General features: G+C 42.8%; 1 protein-coding gene across 1 annotated transcript in view; it reads left to right on the forward strand.

Moving 5' to 3' along the window:
• Nucleotides 1–13212, forward strand: part of galnt14 (UDP-N-acetyl-alpha-D-galactosamine:polypeptide N-acetylgalactosaminyltransferase 14 (GalNAc-T14)) — a 129245-nt gene that overhangs the window by 92770 nt on the left and 23263 nt on the right. The window contains exons 8-11 of the mRNA XM_055872693.1: nucleotides 987–1071; nucleotides 7558–7661; nucleotides 9721–9847; nucleotides 11701–11793. Coding sequence (XP_055728668.1) covers nucleotides 987–1071; nucleotides 7558–7661; nucleotides 9721–9847; nucleotides 11701–11793 — 409 coding nt within the window. The remainder of the gene's footprint in view (nucleotides 1–986; nucleotides 1072–7557; nucleotides 7662–9720; nucleotides 9848–11700; nucleotides 11794–13212) is intronic.

The raw sequence follows: 13212 nt of genomic DNA on the forward strand, positions 1-13212 counted from the left end.
AGTTTGATTTTTATAGTAATTTATTTGAATTTGGCGCTCTGCAATTTCTCTGGCTTTTGGCCAAGTGAGACAGTAGCGTCCCGCCTAAACTCAGATTTTTGGATATAAATATGAACTTTACCGAACAAAACATACATGTATTGTGTAACATGAAGTCCTATGAGTGTCATCTGATGAAGATCATCAAAGGTTAGTAATTAATATGATCTCTATTTCTGCTTTTTGTTACTCCTCTCTTTGGCTGGAAAAATGGCTGTTTTTCTGTGACTTGGCTCTGACCTAACATAATCGTTTGGTGTGCTTTCATGTTGGCTGGATTCACAACAAGTGTAGCTTTAATTTGGTATCTTTCATGTGTGAATTAATGAAAGTTTTATTTTTATAGTAATTTATTTGAATTTGGCGCTCTGCATTTTTACTGGCTTTTGGCCAAGTGGGACGTTAGCGTCCCACATAGCCCAGAGAAGTTTTAATAGAACAAATATTAATTGGCTCTCTCATGCATAGATTTGAAGACATCAAGGGCACTGCGTCTGTCTCAGGACAGGATGGGAAGGGCTATTTAAAAGCTCTTGTGTAAAGCCTGATAAAGGTCATTCCCAAGGTTCAGCCCAGATCAGCTATTAGCCAATGGGCTGGGGCCCATAATTAATCATTAGAGTAATTAAATAGGAGACGGTTGCAGGAATGGTGGTTGTAATTATTGACAGTGTTCTGCCAGAGATTAATAAAGCGTGTGATGAAGGAAGAGGCTGCTGCAGTGTTTTTATAATCCACCCCGCCTTTATAGTTCATAGTCCACCCTCCTTCTCACCCCCTTCCTCTCATCATCCTTTTGTTGTTAGTCGTTTGGTTCCCTTCTCTCTGACCTGCAATGCTCTCCTCCTGACCCTCCCCTGACTTACCATCTCTCTCCCGCTATTTCTCTCCCTCACCCTCCCACATTCTCAGTTCATGTTGTGATTATCTCTCTCTCTCTGCTGCAGGCTTCGACTGGAGTCTACATTTCAAGTGGGAGCAGTTGTCTGCTGAGCAGAAAGCCAGGAGAACTGACCCCACCGAACCCATTAAGTAAGTGAAGGGAGGCATGAAGACGGATATTACGGGACGGTCTGGCCTGGCTGCAGAAGAGAAGAGAGTGGAGGGACAGAGGGATAGAGGAGGGGAGTAGGGGGTGCCTGCCTGACAGCTCATCCCTCCGTTCCTAAGTCCAGTGGCTGGCAGCATGCAACCATGTTTTTTCTTTTTCATCTGATAGAGCAGAGCGGAGGAACAGTAGAATGAAGTCTCCCCTTGTGTCCTTTCACTGCACTGTGATCTGAACAGTCCATCAGGGAGGAGAGAGGGAGAAGCGGACTAGGCAGCAGCAGCAGCTGGAAGAGGCAGTTAAACCAGTGATCTCTGCAGAGATAGCAGCAGCACAACTAATGAGGATGCAGCCCAGAGGAGATCAGAGAGGGGACCGGACCACAGCCAGTTAAAGCACCTTTGCATTATTTCAGTCAAAAATAGTTGATCATCTTTAATCCTCCTGGCCCCGGATGGCTCTGAATCCAGGGCAGATCATTTTAATGCTCGGCTAGAATGATTGATTGATCTCTCTCACACATCTCTCTCTCTCTCCGTTCATTTCCGGTAATAATTATTCTACAGGTACAGAGATAAACAACTTTTATATTCAAAACACTAGCACACATTTCTATAAAGGAACATATTTTCTAAGAAAATACTTGATACTGTTGTCAAAATTCAGGCAGGGTAGTAACATTATGAATTGGAATGATGGTAAATTGTTTAGCTAGCTAGCTACATGTCTAAACAGAAGACTCCACTATACAAGTAACTATTTCACTGTACCGTTTACACCTTCTGTATCCTGTGCATGTGACAAATAAACTTTTATTTGATATAGTGTGTGTTTACCAGAGACGGTAATGTGGAGAACAACATAACCTGCACCAAAGTCAAATTAGGATATAGCGTTAGGCCAACAAGTGTCTCAGTTCTAAAATTCTCTGGTAGAATGCCCTGCTTTTATTTCCTCACACTCACAACCGTAAGCTATTTTCTGTAATTAGCTCGCCATTAACTTGCAGGTCATCTTATTGTGAGTTTATGTTTCTGTAATAATGAATACAAATTAGCCCCAATTTAAAACATTGCCAGCTAACTTAACAAGATAGAAACTAACCAAAACATTGTTTAGAAAGTTGCTTTTAGTTACCTGGTTTGCTAGATTGACATATACTAAATTCATTTGTAAACGGATGGGTTTATTGGTGTTAAAACACACCAGTTATGCTATTTTGGACCACCAAGCTGCTGTCTGTTTATACTTTTTCAAAAACAACAGCAAGTTTGATGTCGGACGACAATAGAATGTTTATGATGTCACTACGACAACTGTATACAGACATGTCGATAGACGTAGTATAAACCAGTATTTAGTCTTGAAATTTTTGGTTGTTTAGTACATTACCGTACTCACTATGTTTAGCCTCAGATGTGAACCCTTAATGAGATGGGTGGGGCTAAAGCTTAAGAGGGTGTGAACGATGCTGAGTGGGTGTGGACAAGAAGAGCTCTCCAGTAGGTGTACCAAAATATTCAAGGGCCATTTTCTCAAAAGTGAGGTTACAAGTTTATCAACTTTCAAAGCAGAAGTTCTTTCCCATTGTTCCTCCACTGTAGTGTTTCTATCTCTGAGTCTCTACTTTTATCCAATGTAAAAATAAAATATAAACGCTACATATGACCAAATCGAGCCGGTCGGTCACACGTGTTTCCGTCATGAATATTCACTGTGCCGTGCGGGGATTGAGAGCCTTGGCTCCTGCCAGTGAGCACTGGTGAGAGTGTCAGAGACGCTCGGCTGTGGGCTGCCATCTTCCCTCCACTTGAGAAATGAGTAAGATGGTGAGCCTCTCCACTTGCGTCCCTCAGCCCTGCTCAGGGCAATCTGTCTCTCATCTTCCCTTCCTCTTCTCTTTCTGTTTTCTTCTTTTTCCTCCCCTCGTCTAGTTTCCTCTTCATACTTTACTCAGCTCTCTGTTTGTACTTCCATCTTTCATTCCTCTCTTTTTTTATGAATTTATTCATACTCTTTCATCCTTCCACAAGATATAATCCTGACACAAATCTAGGGTTGCTAGAGACTACAGTTGCCGTCGTTCGTTCTAAATGTTGCATTGCCATACTGGCTGGCAGCGTTCTTGTCCCTTGCTTACTAGCTAGCCAACTACGGCTAACTTACAGTCACATCAAAATGAAGCCAGAATAACACCAAAGTAGCTGCATTTGCGTTTGTTTTCTAGTGACATTTATTTGGAGACATCCATAACAATGAGCCAATGAGGCGCGATTTTGCCTGGCATAGAAAATGTGCTCTCTCGTCAGGTCACTATTTTTCAGAGGAGCTAGCCAACAACACAGCTACAGTAACACAACCATTTTAAACTGAAGCTAGAAAGACTGCAAATTAGCTGTGTTCCATTTGACCTTTTTTCAATTGACATTTCTTTGTATATATCAATAAAAATTATGCCAGCTGATTCATGATTTCGACTGGCTGAGAAAAGCTGCCAGCCAGTCTGTCTCATCCCGACTCCCGACATGTTCATTACTATGGGACAGCAGGAGATTATATATTGAAACAATGTTGCAAATATCAGAGAGACAGGCGGTAAGGTTTATACAAATCTCCGCTGTTGAAAATGGAATGAAAAGAAATGTGAGATAATGTCTAGATGCTTTTTTATAGCGGAGATCAAGTTCATAAATTGCTTGGCTGGGCTGATTAGACAGTGAATTTCACAGTCAGATGGAACAGAGTAAATAGGCATTTTAACGTCATAGATTTAGCCCGTGGTAACTTGTGGAATAGACACCGGCTGGAATGTGGTTTAAACCAATCAGCATTCAGGATTAGACCTACCCGTTGTATAATACCCTACATCCCTCCGTGCCCACCCCAGCACCCAGCCCCTGGGGGTGTTAGAGTAATGAGGCCCTCTAATAGCCCAGGCACAGACCCAGGCCTGGTGGGAAGCTGATCCCACATCACACAGCCTGGCAGCATGGGCCAAGTGCCCAGACTGGTGCAGTGTCACATGGAGTCTGCTCCTCACACTGGTAGAGATAGACACACAGATAGAGACGTGTGGTTTCGGGCACACGCACACACTTTTTAGCAGAGACCTACCTACCAGGAGTGGTGGGACTGAAACTGAGAGGGTGTTGGAAGAGGCGGTGAGCTAAAGAGGCACAGATGGTTGGAGCATGGGGTGGGTGTGTGTGTGTGTGTGTGTGTGTGTGTGTGTGTGTGTGTGTGTGTGTGTGTGTGTGTGTGTGTGTGTGTGTGTGTGTGTGTGTGTGTGTGTGTGCACAGTGTTCGAGAGAAGGTCAATGGAGACAGATTATGCATTGCCAATCACTCTTCTTCATTGCATCTACCCAATAATACACATCACTTAAAGAACACTACAAACTAGACTCCGTAGGGCATGTTGAGTCACAAATGTGTCATTATCCCCCAATCTTCCATCTCTTACTAGCCTGTTGCTCTCCTGTCGCTGCCGGCACATCATCACCCAGTCATTCAATCCCATCATCATCATCTGTTTGTCATAGGCATGTCATTTTCTGTCATTTCTTCTCTCCAGTGGGAGGGGGTGTCTATTTATGAACAGTGTCTGAAAATGGAAGCAGCAGCAGTAGTTAATGGCAGACACCAATAACTAGGGAGGATTTGGTGATGCATGTACCTCAGGGTTTTACAGCATTGTCAAATTAGGTGTTCCTCTTGTAATACTTCCTTCAGGTCTGGCAGATACTGTACTTATGTTGCAGCAGGGGAAATATACAACAAAGGATGTCTCTTTCTGGAAAATAGAGAATCATCAAGTTCTCTATTTTATTGTGTGTCTGGGCTGAACTTTCTCGGGTAGCCTAGTGGTTAGAGCGACGGGCCAGTAACCGAAAGGTTGCTAGATCGAATCCCTGAGCTGACAAGGTAAAACTCTGTCATTCTGCCCCTGAACCCACTGTCCCTAGGCCGCCATTGTAAATAAGAATTTGTTCTTAACTGACTTGCCTAGTAAAATAAAGGTTAAATATAAAAATGGCTTTCCCAAGGCCTCCTCATAAGCTGTTTCTAACTTTATGCTGATATATAGTTAGCTGAATCAATAAATCATGAATCTTTATGTTTACTACCAGAAATAGTAATGTCCTGATGCAAGACTTTAAATGAAGGAGGAAAACATGCAGCCTAAAGCGGTTTTCAGGGTGCAGCCAAGGTTTTCGCTGGAGAGGTCTGTATTTTGTCAGATGTCAATGTATCTATTTAGGTGCTAACTTGTTTGACGTAGCCTCAAGTGCACTCTGGAGACATTATAAATTACCAGAGAAGGTAGTATTGCCTCAAGAATATTGATCAAACTACACTGAACAAAAAATATGAACGCAACATGTAAAGTGTTGGTCCCATGTTTCATGAGCTGAAATAAAAAATCCCAGAATTGTTTCATACGCACAAAATACAATTTCTCTTACATTTTGTGCACAAATGTGTTTACATTCCTGTTAGTGAGCATTTCTCATTTGTCAAGATAATTCATCCACCTGACAGGTGTGGCATATCAACAGGCTGATTAAACAGCATTATCATTACTGTACATAGGTGCAGTTTTGTATATGGGGACATCAAAACAGATGTCTCAAGTTTTGAGGGAGCGGGCAATTGACATGCTGACTGCAGGAATGTCCACCAGAACTATTGCCAGATTATTGAATGTTAATTTCTCTACCATAAGCCACCTCCACCTTTATTTGAGAGAATTTGGCAGTACGTCTAACAGGCCTCACAATCGCAGACCACGTGTAACCACGCCAGCCCAGGACCTCCACATCCGGCTTCTTCACCTGCGGCATTGTCTGAGACCAAAGAATTTCTGCACAAACTGTCAGAAACCTTCTCAGGGAAGCTCATCTGCATGCTCGTCATCCTCACCAGTGTCTTGACCTGACTGCAGTTTGGCGTCATAACTGACTTCAGAGGGCAAATGCTCACTTTCAATGGCCACTGGCACTCTGGAGAAGCGTACTCCACACGGATGAATCCCGGTTTCAATTGTACTGGGCAGATGGCAGACAGTGTGTATGGCGTCGTGTGAGTGAGCAGTTTGCTGATGTCAACGTTGTAAACAGAGGGCCCCATGGTGGTGGTGGGTTTATGGTATGGGCAGGCATAAGCTACGGACAACGAACACAATTGCATTTAATCAATGGCAATTTGAATGCACAGAGATACCGTGACGAGATCCTTAGGCCCATTGTCCTGCCCTTCATCTGCCGGCATTATCTTGTGTTTCAGCATGATAATGCAAATGTCAAAAAGGATCTGTACACAATTCCTGGAAGCTGAAAATGTCCCAGTTCTTCCATGGCCTGCATACTCACCAGACATGCCACCCATTAAGCATGTTTGGGATGCTCTGGATTAACATGTATGACAGCGTGTTCCAGTTCCTGCCAGTATCCAGCAACTTCGCACAGCCATTGAAGAGGAGAGGGACAACATTCCACAGGCCACAATCAACAGCCTGATCAACTCTACGCTGCATTAGGCAAATGGTGGTCATACCAGATACTGACTGGTTTTCTGATCCACGCCCCTACCTTTTTTTAAGGCATCTGTGACCAACAGATATTCCCAGTCATGTGAAATCCATAGATTAGAGCCTCATTTATTTATTTCAATGGATTTATTTCCTTATATGAACTGTATCTTTGAAATTGTTGCATGTTGCGTTTCTATTTTTGTTCAGTGTAAATTACTCAGGTTCTTCAGACAGAGACAGGGAATGAGAAACCGCTGTGAGAAAATGAATGTGGAGAATATGTTGTTGACGCCAGAGAGCATCACAGCATGTCTATTCTAGAAACAAGACGATGCTCCTCGTCTTTCAAAATGAAAGAATCAAAAATCTTTTAAAATGGCTTGCCTTGAAGTCAGAAACATGAGAGCTCTCTCTCTCTACCCCTCTCTCTCCCTCCCCTTTCTCTCTCAGCTCTCTCTCCCTCTGCATTGTCTGGTCGTGTGCTGTAAGTGTATTGTGTTAGATAGGCCCCAGTTGGCACACCGTGGAGGGCCTGGGTGCAGCTTCCGCCTGATAATGAGAAGGTATCCTCTTAAACTCTGCTTGTCAGCCAGTCCAGCCCGGGTTTGTCCGCCGGCTGGCTCCTGTATCACTCAATCAATTTACATTTTACTCAGCGGCTCACACACACTCCCTGAGACTCGCCGTGCCGGGCCAGCATCATTTTTCACATCAACAAGACTCAACTGTGTGGAGATGGATAGGATTTAGATAGGTTGGACTCTTCTACCAGCCATCTGGATTTATAATAATGTGTTCTTAGTATCTACAAAAACATCACCAAACTACCTCATGTCTGTCTGACATTTTGGTGGGAGAAGCCATCATATCCTATTTGGTTAATATTTCATAAAATAATATTCCCTGAATACTCTCTCTCTCTCTCTCGCTTTCTCAGGACTCCCATCATTGCCGGAGGGCTGTTTGTGATTGACAAGTCGTGGTTCAACCACCTGGGAAAGTATGACACAGCCATGGACATCTGGGGTGGGGAGAACTTTGGTGAGTGAGTCAGCTGACTGGGCTGGAGCTGGCCTGGGCTGTAGCTGGGGGGATTAGGCTGCCTGAGAGCACCTGAATGGCAGCAGCGTGACAGTCTGTCAGCACTTATAGCCTGCCTCTATAGCTGACACCAGTCCTTCTGTCTGCTCAAGGGCGTTGCCGTCATGAGAACTTTCCTTACTGAAGTGGGACAGTTGATGTATTGTGTTGGAAGTTTTTGTGGGATACTCTGGGTTTGTAATGGTTATTTTACCACAGTCCCAAATCCCCAAAATCCTAAAGTGATAATTTTTCAAATCAATCAAATCCACTCCATATGTTGGACTTGTAACACTTACTGTTTAGTTGACTATAAAGTGTCAATTGTAAAGGCAGTCAATGTTGTTCTCCTCCTCAAACGAGGAGGAGCATGGATAGGACCAAGATGCGGATTGAGGGAAATAAGCCATCTTTTAATGAACACAGCAAAACAAGACACTACAAAAACTACAAAACAACAAACGTGACTAACCTTCAACTGTCCTGTGTGGACACAGGAACAAACACCCACAAAACACCAGTGAAACCCTGGCTGCCTTTGTATGACTCTCAATTAGAGACAAACAATACACACCTGTCTCTAATTGAGAATCATACCAGGCCGAACACAAAACCCCACATAGAAATACAAACATAGACAAACCCACCCAACTCACGCCCTGACCAACTAAAATGAATACAAAACAAAGGAAAACAGGTCAGGAACGTGACATCAATGGTCAGGAAGACACAAATATTAAGCAGAATTTCTATGACCAATCAGTGTCCAGCATAACACCACACCACTGTCAGATAAGCTAGAGAGAGTGTAAACATTTCAGCTATTCCAGTCATAGCCAGAACCCTGCAGCAATAGGTAGCATTAGTAGTTCTCTTCCCTGCTTCATGTTTGCTCCTGTCAGGTACATCTGCAGGCGAGTTGTGCACAGCAGCCCGAGCTAACCGTGGTAGTGGTGTCGATGATTCATAATGTGTTCCAGATTCTAAAAAGGCCAGGAGGCTGACGAGTACTCTCCCATGTATCTCTGGCAGAAGGATGCTGGGGTTCATATTAGACAGACAGGTCCGACTGTCTGTACTGCTGCTGAGGCTTCAGATCATTAGAGAACAAAGCAGAGACAGGGGTACAGTAAGACTTGAATAGGATGCTCTCTCTCTCTCTCTCTCACACTTTCTCTTTTTCTTTATCTCTCTCCCCAGTCTTTTTTATTTTCTCTCTCTCTCTTCATCTCTCTTTCACATCTCACATCTCTTTTTCTCTTTTGCGCTTTCTCTCCGAGATGGAAAATATTCCCTACGCTGCTCCCTTTGACACTTTGAAATGCAGAAAAAGCTCATAGGCTTGTTGGGAAAGTGTTGAAGATGTTACTCTGAAAAAGAAAAACACAGCATATACATTGATAATGAGGCTATGAAACTTCAACTCTGATGGGTTTGAAAGACAGGTGTGTAGCAACAGCCGTATATCTATAGGCTAGTGTATTAGTCTGGGCTAAATTAGACCAGGCAATGGAAGGACTTCATTTACATTCTTGTGGCTTCTTTAAGTGAGCATTGGACATGGCAGATTTAAACAAGAGATATGAGGCAGCAAGCATGTTATCTAATATTCAAGGCATCAGAGCCCAATATACAGATGCTGATGCTGATAATGATGATGAGTAATGTGTATGGATTGTATTGGGATGAGAAATAGTATAACGTCTTAACAGGAGTATAGCTTCATTTGGTTTCACTTGTAGATGATCAAGACATTGTATGCGAAACTTTGTGTGTTAGAATTGAACCTCTCCTATCCCCTGTAACCATTCTCCATCTTACAGTATATGAGCGCTCTGTCCTTAGGACTCTGTTGTCCCACTGCACCTCCTCTCACCCATAACTCATACAGTCTACAAGCACTGAACATACAATACGGTGCTGCTCTCTGTGTCAGGACAGCCCCTGAGTAATTCCATGGGACAATGATAACTAATGGTAGCTGTGTGTTGTGTTGTGTTGTGTGTGTGAAACCCTATAGAGATCTCGTTCCGGGTGTGGATGTGTGGAGGGAGCCTAGAGATTATCCCCTGCAGCAGGGTCGGCCACGTCTTCCGCAAGAAACACCCCTACATCTTCCCTGAGGGCAACGCCAACACCTACATCAAGTAAGACTTGACTCCATTTGTACTGTATCCTATCTCACAGCCTGCTCCAAAATACAAAGGCGCCCAACACCTACATCAAGTGAGACCTATATCTTACTGCATCTATCCGTATGCTCCAAAATAACAAAGCAACCCATGGCAACCAAAATAGGCACTGCAATGTACCACTCGATATATACTGTATGAGTTATTTAGCTGTATTCACCATTGTTTACGTGAGAGCCATGACTATTACAATTGGCCTATCTGCCTGCTCCAAGATAAAAAGGCAGCCTACAACGACCAAAATAAGTACCACTCGATATGTACTGTATGAGTTGTTGAGCTGTAGGCTGGTATTCGTGCATTGCAACCCAATAGTGGGATAAGATTTGCAGCGAACGTGGCAAATACAAATTGAAGACATTGCTGTAGTTTTCTCTAAAGCTTTGCCAAACATTTTCTTTTGAACGCATTATGCTAAGCTCTATTATCTTCTGTACTTTAGAGTAGTTTGGCTCTCTTTCCATATTGGAGATTAGAATCATGTTCTTGCTGTGTTTGGCAGGGCTTTAGTTAGCTGATCGTACGAGTGCACCCAATTTCTGTTATTCTTTCTGAAAAGTTTTGTCTACATATTATGTCATTCTTTATCAAATGTTCAACTTTGGCATGAATCAGAAATGCTGCCCTTGGTTAACAATGCAATTATCGACAGAATCGGTTTTCTTAATTTGTATTTCTCATTTGCATTTAGCCTTCAGGAAAGTCACGGCATGGACTGAATATGTAAAGTGAACAACGCACTATTTTATTTGATTACAGAGCCGTTTTCAGAAAATGTGTTGTGCGAAAATCACCCCTTGACTTGGCTGCCTCTCCTTTGACTGACTGGCAGTGTGCGTTCCCTCTTTACTTACAACACAAAACACATTAGGCCCCCCAATGAATAATTAATGAATCCTGTCAACAAAATTTGTATGTGTAGCATAGTTCAGCCAAGTTAATGAATAATTACTCCAAGTATGATGTTTGATTTCATGTCCTGAAAAGAAAGCCAGGCTTCTAATGGCAGCTGGTGGCTCAGCATGCTCTCTGATAATTATATGTAATTTATTCACCTGCACTCTCCGTGCTCCACTCTCTGCACAATATCACTGTAATTTGTGTTACAAGCTGCTACACCCTTTTCTGTCCCAAAATCTTCTGCTGCTGCTCAGAAGCCAGGCTGTGTCGCAATAGTGTTGAGTATGCTTCCTTCTGAGACCGTGTTAGGTGGAAAGGAGCGATGTGAGTTGTGACAGTAGGCTGTCTTATTCCTGCCTGTGAGGGCCAAGTGGATAGCATAGGATAGGGGTGTAGACTAGCTTAATTAACTGAACAGGACAGTGTGGAACGCTAGAGATGCACTGAAATGTACGTGTAAATGTGTCTTCACCCCAAATCCAAAGTTTGCCAGAGGCTTTCAAATGTCAAAAGAGGTGTATGAAAGTGGAGTAAATTATCCCTTTAACGTCTTAATCAAGATACATACATATCTATCGGGAGGAGGGCCACAGTATGCAGCAGCAGTGTCAGAGGAATCACATGAGTAGAATGTTTAAAAGTGTGAGCTAGACATACATAGAATATGATTTGTACATTTGACTCTCAGAACATGTATTATTTTTCTGCTTTCTTCCAGCAAACGAGATTATTCATTTTCTTGGAATGTGTTTGAGACCAGTATGTGAGGGCAGGCTTGGCTTATGGTTATTTTGGTCACATACGTGCTAGGTGTTTTCACACTATCAGTCTGGCCCACACTGAGATGAAGTGTTTTAATGTAAAACGCCTACCGACTCCTACTGTGTGCTGTCCTGGCTGTGTTGCAGGAACACCAGACGGACGGCGGAGGTGTGGATGGACGAGTTCAAGCTCTTCTACTACTCTGCTCGCCCTGCAGCACGGGGAAAGTCCTACGGAGAGTGAGTGAAACACCACCATACATTTCTACACACCATATATTTCTACTGCTATACAGTGCCGTAAAAAGTATTTGTCCCTTTCTAATTTTCTCTACTTTTGCATATTTTTTATACTGAATGTTATCAGATCTTCAACCAAAATATAGTATTAGATAAACCTGAGTGAACAAATAACACAACAATGACCAATACTTATTTCATTGATTTCATAAACAAAGTTATGCCCCTGTGTGAAAAATGAATTGCCCCCTTACACTCAATAACTGGTTGCACCAACTTTAGCTGAAATGACTCCAACCGAACAATTCCTGTAGTTGTTGATCAGTCTCTCACATCGCTGTGGAGGAATTTTGTCCCACTCTTCCATGCAGAACTGCTATAACATTTGTGGGTTTTCAAGCAAGAACTGTTCGTTTCAAGTCCTGCCACAACATCTCAATTGGGATGAGGCCTGGACTTTGGACTTTGTTGCTTTTTAGCCATTTTCATGTAGACTTGATTGTGTGTTTTGGTCCATTGTCTTACTGCATGACCCAGCTGTGCTTCAGCTTCAGCTCACAGACAGACGGCCTGACATTCTCCTGTAGAATTCTCTGATACAGAGCATAATTCATGGTTCCTTCTATTAAGGCAAGTCATCCAGGTCTTGAGGCAGCAAAGCATCCCCAAACCATCATACCACCACCACGCTTGACCGTTGGTATGAGGTTCTTACTGTGGAATGCAGGGTTTGGTTTTCACCAGACATAATGGGCCCCATCTCATCCAAAAAGTTGACTCAAGTTTGCCAAAAAGCACCTGAAAGCACCTGGATGGACAGAATGTTCTATGGACAGATGACTCAAAAGTAGAACTTTTTGGACGACATGGCCTAGTCCCAATTGAGATGTTATGACAGGACTTGAAACGAGGAGTTCATGCTTGAAAACCTACAAATGTCGCTGAGCTAAAGCAGTTCTGCAAGCAAGAGTGTGCCAAAAATTCCTCCACAGCGATGGGAGAGACTGATCAACCACTACAGGAAGCATTTGGTTGCGGTCATTGAAGCTAAAAGTGGCACAACCAGTTATTAAGTGTAAGGGGGCAATTACTTTTTCACACAGGGGGTATTGGGTGTTGCTTAACTTTGTCAATTAAATAAATAAAATAATTTGTAATCTCAGGTTCCCTTTATCTAATATTAGGTCTTGGTTGAAGATCTGATTCAACATTCAGCATCAAAAATATGCACAAATAGAGAAAAGCAGGGCTGATAAAGAGACAGATTAGAGAATACAAACTCATATTGCACCTAGAATAGCATGAATAACCTGGATAGACGGTTCAGTTCAAAACCATATATTTAAAAAGTGTTTTTGGTCTCCCAGCATTACATATTGCACCAAGGGTTTCCACATAAGGTGTGTGTGTGCCTCCCTG

This window comes from Salvelinus fontinalis, chromosome 20 (genome assembly GCF_029448725.1).
Source record: "Salvelinus fontinalis isolate EN_2023a chromosome 20, ASM2944872v1, whole genome shotgun sequence".
NCBI classification, from domain to species: Eukaryota; Metazoa; Chordata; class Actinopteri; order Salmoniformes; family Salmonidae; genus Salvelinus; species Salvelinus fontinalis.